We start from the raw sequence: 7,804 nt of genomic DNA, 5'->3' as shown, positions 1-7,804 counted from the left end.
GTCAACATTGATGGCTCCTTCAAACCAAATGAGCTCTCGGGAGGCTGGGGCGCAATGCTTCGATGCAGACGGAGATGTGATCGCCTGCTTCGCTGGGTTTATTCCCAATCTCCAGAACGGGCAGAGGTGCTGGCGGCTGAACATGCTCTCAAAATCGCACATGCGTTTGGCATGAGGAGAGTGTGCCTGGAGACTGATGCGTTGCTCCTGAAGAATGCTTTTGAAAGACAACGTCCTGCGTTGGAATGGTCATCGAGTGAATTAAGGCTTATGCCCTTAGTAATTTCTCTGCTTTTAAGATCTTGTATTGTCTAGAACCTGTAATCATGTTGCTCACGCCCTGGCAGCGAAGGGGGCTGGGATGGCTGGTGGAACCGAGTTCGTAACTGACGGACTAGCTCCGTTTGTATCTGAACTAGTGGCAAGCGATCTTGCTTTGCCTACTGTTTAATGCAATGCATTGATTCCAAAAAGAAAAAAAAAACACAGCGAGCGAGGAAAAAACTTTGATGGGCCGAGCCCACGACTGAACCCTTGAGCGAAACCAACAATTCGCCTCCCACCCGCCGTCCCTCTGTCCCTCTTTTGTTTCGGCAACCAGCACCGCCGCCTCCTCTCCAACCTCCACTAGGGCACCCGCGCCGCCGCCGCTCGACACTCGACGCTCGCCATGTCGGACTCCGACGAATACGGTGCGATTCCCACCGCTTCTCGTTCCCTTTTCCTGCTTCCCACTCCCCGTTTCTGACTCGCTGCTCGCTTCGTGTGGCTCTGCGGGGTACAGTGGATTTGCCCGTCTCGGACGAGGAGGAGGAAGATGATTGGGAGGATGGAGAGGAGGCGGACGAGGAAGAGGACGTGAAGGGAAGCACTAAGAAGAAGGCCAAGCAGCACGTGGACCAACTCAAGAGGCTGCAGGAAAAGGTTCGTCTCCTGTCCACACCATCTTCTGGTTTCTGCTCCGTCCCCCAGTGGAGTCTGATTTTGCAATCGGTCACTAGTACCTATATTTAGCTTACTAAGTGGGTATTCATATAGCTGTGTAAAGCATATGTTCTGAATCATATGCAATGCCCCCATAAGGTTTATTTAGCAAAATTTGGGCTCCTTTTCTGGATGCCTGGTTTAGCAATTCAGTGCTAGGTTTGAGTCGTGAACTTCTCTGTATGTGAGTTGGACACGTCTAATTCAGGCTGTAAGCCCCTGCTGCAACCTTACAAGTTTTGCAGTCCTTCAGTGGAGTCCTTCAGTGGAGTCTGATTTTGCAGTCGACCATTAGTCATCGGTTAGTATCATGATTAGCTTAGTAAGCAGCTATTCATATAGCTGTGCAAAGTATATGTTCTGAATCATATACAGTGTCCCCATAAAGTTTATTTATCAAAAATTGGGCTCCTTTTCTGGATGCCTGGTTTAGCTCTTCGGTACTAGGTTTGGGTTGTGGATTTATCTTTCTATATGTGAGTTGGATACATCTTATTCATGCTGTAAGTCCGTATCTCGCTAACTAGCGAGGGAAAGATACGACAACTAATTTCTTGCTCATATGTCTGTAACTGAAAAACAGCTTCTTGTACAAGTGTGCATACATGAAGAGATGTTTAGTAATTATTATCACTGGTAGTCTGGCACCTTCAAGAATGACGATAAATAAACTCCAAATTGCAGTGATCATTCTAAGTAATGTAACTTTTAAGCACAATGCAAGCGTACAATAGCTGATTTGCAGAGTTGTCATTTTGAGATAGGAAATATAATTTGTCATGTTCTGCACCAATAGGGGTGTTCTACTTCCCATTTCAGTGTGGAATGATAAGGTTCACTGCCATCAGCTGCACTGTAGTTGGTACTGGTGACTCTGAAACAATATGCGTAGGCACATCCATGCTGAAATAGAACTAGTTTCTACTGAATTAAATTCCATATTTTTGATTTGAGACTCTCAAAGGCCCCTTTTCGCCGAAGAATGTGGTGTTGGTTTAACATTTGAATAGTCTTTTTCCCTAAAACGGCTTCCCAGTTTATTGATTTTTGTTGTTACTGAATCTGTGATTGATGGGTATGAGAATCCGTCCATAATTATTTGATGGCTTTTGGCTACCCTTTTTGTGCTCTGGTTGCCCAATTCCTTTTTAAAGTCCTATTCTTTATGGACAGTGGTTTACACATCTACAGCCACGACCAGGAGCTCAATTCTGTTTTTTTTTTCAGTTAGTTGTTTGTTTCTTTCCTAATTTTGTAAATTCTAATTTTATTCTCTGTGCTGTTTTGTTACTGTTGACTGCTTATGAAACTTATCGAAATCTTTTTTTTCAGGATCCTGAATTCTTTAAATATCTAGAAGAGTGTGATCAAGATCTCCTGGGCTTCAATGAAGATGACATCGATGTAAGATGAATTGCAATTTTTTTCCTTGTAAGTAATTTTCCTTTCTCGCTCTAGGGGATTATATGAGCTGGATTGCTTTCTTTGTTTAGGATGACCAAGAAAGTGATGAGGAACCTAGGTCTATCCCTAAGGAGGAACCAAAAGAAAGTGTTAAACCTATTACGATGGAAATGGTTGATTCCTGGTGCGATGGTGCAGAAGATGGGAAGATAGGTTCTATCCGGTCTATTCTGCAAGCCTTCAGGAGAGCCTGCCATTATGGTGAGGACACTGCGGACAATTCAGCACCAAAATTCAGTGTCATGTCTGGTAGTGTACTGGATAAAGTCATGCACTTCGTTTTGAAGAACATGGATAACATTCTTCGCCAATTACTCCATGCCCCTAGCTCTGGAGGGAGGAAAGAGAAAATCAATGAGCTGATGGTGACCACTCCATGGAAGAGGCATGGTAATCTAATGAGGGTATATCTTGCCAATGCACTCCATATGATAACTGAGATGACTGATGAGCAAATGATAGCATTTACTATTCACCGTGTCAGAGCATCAGCTGTTTTTCTGGCAGCCTTCCCTTCTCTCCTGAGGAAGTATGTTAAGGTGTGCTTTGGCTTCTCATTTCATCTTTAAGTAGCTTTCTGCGTTACTCTGATGTCCATCTGACAATGATTTGTTTTCAACTGGATGTTCCTATTGTAGGCCCTGTTGCATAGCTGGGCTAGAGGTCGTGGTGCTATGCCTCTTGTTTCGTTTTTGTTCCTTCGAGATTTGTGTATTCAAGTAGGTCCGGATTGCCTTGACGCATGCCTCAAGGGTATCTACAAGGCTTATTTGGTAAACTGCAAATTGTCCAAGTCTATTAGCGGTTCAAAGCTGCAGCACATTCAATTTCTTGGGAATTGTGTCAAAGAATTGTATAGTGTGGACCCTAAAAGTGCTTATCAACATGCTTTTGTTTTCATTCGTCAACTGGCAGTTATCCTGAGAGGTGCCCTTACTGAAAGAGGACCAAAGGTATTTTGTCTGTTGAAGTCTCATGGTCATATGCTGGAACTTCATTAATTACTCATGATCTGACAGTTTTGTGGCTCTTCTTTTATTTTTTTGAAGACATCAAAGGATAAAAAACAGAAAGAAAGAAACAAACCAACAAACAAACAGCTGGAGGTATTATTTTTCTTAGTATTGCCAAGCACTTTTGTCTTGTATTTTGGAAATACAAATGTTATCTTCTCATATGTTTTCCTGTTGCTAACTGATGGTGAGCTTACGTTCTTCCTGTGCAGAAATCATACCAAAAAGTGTATGATTGGCAATATATATTCTGCCTCGAGCTTTGGACAAGTGTTGTATGTGGATGTAGTTCACATGAAGATTTCCGTCCTTTGGCTTATCCATTAACCCAGATAATTCATGGAGTAGCGTGTCTGGTGCCAAGTGCACGCTACTTCCCTGTACGCATTAGATGTGTAAAAATGCTTAATTGCATTGCTCAAGCCACCGGTACCTTTATTCCGGTGTCGTCCCTGCTGCTTGATATGTTAGAAATGAAAGAACTTAGAGGGCGTCCAGATGGTGGTGTCGGCAAAGCAGTGAATCTGATCAATGTTAAACAGGTTTATTTTCTTGTATTGCAATTCTATGGGAACATGCCTCTGAAAAAATAAGCATATAACTGGTATTCCTCTCTGGCAGGTTGATAAGAAAATAGTGAAGACGCGTGCCTTTCAGGAAGCTTGCATTTACTCAGTGGTTGATGAGCTTGCTAAGCACTTGGCCCAGTGGAGCTACTCTGTTGCCTTCTTCGAAATGTCATTTTTACCACTAGTTCAACTTCGGAACTTTTGCAAAACCATCAAGGCTGAGAGATTTCGAAAAGAGATGAAGGATCTTATTCATCAGGTTTGCTAAGCATGTGTAAAAGAACATTTTACTATAATACTTAATCCAACACTTGTTTGCTCATTTCTATCATCATTTCTGGTTCCAGGTAGAGGCAAATGTGGAGTTCATAAGCCCAAAGCGTGCAGGGATTACATTTTCTCCCAATGATGCAGCTGTAGATTCATTTCTACAGGTACGAGTTGTTGTCTTGGCTTTGCTATCTGCGCACTTTATTTATATACTTTTCCCAATAGGTTGAGAAGGAAGAACAGTCAAGTCCTCTTTCAAGATATGTTGCTACTCTACATCAGAGAGCACAGAACAGAATCGATGCTATGGATGAGACAAGGTTAGTTTCGTGGTTGGTAGTCCGTGCATAATACCAGTAAATATATATAATAATCATCGAGGGACTTCTATCCTCTTACCACACACCATACTTCAGTAGTTTGTATGAGTGACAGGAACTCATGCACTCCATTTCCTGAATACATATATTGATTAATGGCATTACTAATTCATGTCTTTCCATACCAGCGTTATTGTGGGGGCTGAGTCCTCTACCTTTTCACGGAGGCTATCAGAGGTGCAGAAGCAACAGGATGATAATGAAGAAACTATGGCTTTCAGTAAGAATTTGTTGGCTGAAAAGAAGAAGACTGAGTACGTTCTAACCCTTTATCTTATTTTTTACTACTCCCTCCGATCCATATTAATTGACCTCAATATGGATGTATCTAGAACTAAAATGTGTCTAGATACATCCATATTAGAGGCAATTAATATGAACCGGAGGGAGTAGTTGCTTTCGTTGTATGTGGAAGACATGTTGTTACCTCCTTCCTTTTCTGTTGCAGAACTGCAAAGAAGAAGAACAAGAAACGAGCCCGTGACGATGATGATTTGCCTACCGATGAGGATGTGGTTGAGGATTTGATCTTGAGTTCAGATGAGGAAGAGGAAGACAAGGACAATGATCTTGAATCAGACGAGGATGGATCTGCTCCTGTTGAAGATGACAGCGATGAAGACTTTGTAGACCCAGACAGCGCGTGGAAGAAGCAGAAGAAGGAGAAACTGAAGAAGCGGAGCAAGTACCAACCATCAAACAAGGTGTCCTCGAAAACAAAAAGGAAACCCCATCCTAAGAAGAAAACAAAGCATTAATCAAGCTAGATAGGACTCGGCAAAGACTATTGATGACAGTGGAATCATGAGAAACATCCCCCTGTCACTGAAATTTTTGTTTAGTTTGGGTAAGAACCAGTTTGGTTTGTCATTTCCATGCATTTCCTGAAGTGCTACTTATATATATGCTCGTCTTTTCAACTTGGCCGATGTTGAGTTTATCTAATTATATACGTTCTTCAATTTCAGTCTGATTCTGTGTTGCGCCAACTTCGAAGTACTTTCTAGCCATGTTCACCTGGAACTTTTAGAGTAGACCACGAGAACTGGCATTATTGATCAGGAAAGAAATCTGTAGCATGTAATGAATCCAGTTTTACTTGGAAATGATGCCAGTCTTCAATTCGTGGATATATCTTCAGCCAAGGCGTGACTGTAACTGTTACTTTCAGTACTCGCTGCAAGCAACCGCGTGCATGTAGTCATCATGAAGCTGCACTTGAGACTGAGAGGTGTTTATGACTAAAGAAAACTTATATTTTTATACTTTATTTACTAGATAGAGTTTGGTCGAAGAAGATTGGTGCATACCTATTTTTTGGAGGGAGAAGATTGGTTCATATCAATACTGCGACAGGAAAAGAAATTTCATGTGAATCGTTTCATCTTTTTTAGTAATCGAGAAGAAAATTTGGCGCTACACATTATACATGAGCATTGTTTGGGCTGGGCTTTGTGTCGGCCCTCACAAAGCATTAGCCCGGCACGCTTCTCATCCCCGTAGGAATGGTCAAAATAAGTTTACGATGCAGGGCTAATTCAATAGTAAATATAATTTACAATAAACTTTTGTACAACTTATTTTATTGTAGTACAATATTTATAATTATACCTTCCTCATCACACAATTATAATTTTAATAAAATATTAAATGTTACTAATATTAATTGCATTATTATTTTATTGCAATGCATCCATATTCTTGGCATCTAAATTAATGACTAAACACCTTCAATAATTTGGTCTTGGGTATGCCCTAGCAAATATTATGTAAAAAAAATTATAGACCGTTAGGTAGACTTTTTACTGGTTTTTCCGTGGTTAGATGTGTCTTACAAGTTGCAGTGTGTTCAATAATAATCCGACAATGCATGCATCGTATATAGTGGATATGTGGATACATAAAATTATTAATCACCAACAATCATAATAATATTATGGATTCTCCATATTTCTTGCATACACAACTTGAGTTGCTAGGCTCATCGGGATACCTTTGGTACACACAACTTTCCATGTTAGCTTTAAAAAAATGCATGATACTAAAAATAAAAAACTTACTAGTTACTATTACTTTCCAGGGGAACTTCCACCAAAGAGAGACTAATGATATAGTTAAACTTGCGATCAATTTGGTTTTCTCTAGTACACAAGATTTTTGGTTGGGGCCTGCTCTTACCATAATAGACTTGGCACGTTTAATTATTTTTCTAGATTTACACTAGTTTTTTTTGGGGGCAAAAACATGCTCAACTTATTGGTCAAAGATGTTTACAAGAATAGGAATAACATCAGGAGGACTAATAAGCCACACATGGCGTCCTTCGTTAAGACCTAGAGCATGCTTTGCTAGGCAATGTGCCTCACTAGTAACTTAGGTCTAAATATTATGTTGTTCCCAACGTAGAATTACTATCTGGGCCTGTCTCTTGGTAGCCCAGGGCGGGCGTCCCGCTCTCCTAGCTTATGGGCTGGCCCTGCGCGCCCCCGCCAAGATAAAATCAACGAGTTTAGAGTTAGACCGCATCGCTTGTAAATTCCGTCTCCGTCTTAACCTCCAAAACCGAATCCTACTCGCGAGTCCTTCGCCCCGATCCTACAATTAATCCAATCCAACCCCTTTCCTCCTCCATAAACCTAAACCTCAGTCCTAGTTCTGTTCGCAAAATCGGTACTACTACTAGTTTTACTTGCGTCAGAATCGTAATCCATAGCCAGCCAAGGAGACCTGATTACTCGCGGCCGGCGTCCACAACAACTCTCGATCGATCGATCCATCGATCGACGTAAGGTACACGATCGGCCGACGACGGCCATGCAGTCCCCGTTCCGGCGCGGCGCGGCGGCGCCGATGACGATGCTGTCGCTGCCGGTGAAGACGCCGATGGACTTCATGTCCTGCGAGAAGCAGAGCACGACGGCTTTCGAGAAGGACGTCGACCTGGGGCCCTTGGTCCGCTGCCGCCACCTCCTCGTCCTGTCCTACTCGGACAAGAAGACGGCCCCCAGCGTGCGCGGCGAACGCCTCCGCGCCTACGTCCGCGAGCTCGACGCCGTGGCGCCGCGCTTCGACGCGGCGATCGCGCGGACGGGCCGGAAGCACATCTGCCTTGCGTGGCGCGACG

The 7,804-nt window shown here is 42.6% G+C and overlaps 1 protein-coding gene across 2 annotated transcripts; it reads left to right on the top strand.

Moving 5' to 3' along the window:
• Nucleotides 1-583: 583 nt before the first annotated feature.
• LOC124705753 (nucleolar complex protein 2 homolog) lies at nt 584-5,899 on the top strand. Of its 2 annotated transcripts, XR_007004149.1 has the most exons (13): nt 584-692; nt 785-924; nt 2,317-2,388; nt 2,478-2,987; nt 3,087-3,401; nt 3,498-3,554; nt 3,674-4,003; nt 4,083-4,289; nt 4,378-4,464; nt 4,526-4,620; nt 4,809-4,934; nt 5,129-5,527; nt 5,649-5,899. XR_007004149.1 is itself a non-coding variant. In XM_047237456.1 (12 exons), the coding sequence occupies exons 1-12, from the start codon at nt 671-673 to the stop codon at nt 5,436-5,438; spliced, it is 2,271 nt and encodes a 756-aa protein (XP_047093412.1). In that variant the 5' UTR covers nt 584-670; the 3' UTR covers nt 5,439-5,600. The 2 variants fall into 2 exon arrangements, 1 of the variants encoding a protein (XP_047093412.1); XM_047237456.1 differs by lacking the exon at nt 5,649-5,899 and having other exon boundaries at nt 5,129-5,600.
• The last annotated feature ends 1,905 nt before the right edge of the window (nt 5,900-7,804 follow it).

The sequence above is a fragment of the Lolium rigidum genome, chromosome 4 (genome assembly GCF_022539505.1).
Source record: "Lolium rigidum isolate FL_2022 chromosome 4, APGP_CSIRO_Lrig_0.1, whole genome shotgun sequence".
Lineage (NCBI taxonomy): Eukaryota > Viridiplantae > Streptophyta > Magnoliopsida > Poales > Poaceae > Lolium > Lolium rigidum.
This window is presented reverse-complemented; position numbering and strand designations above follow the sequence as displayed.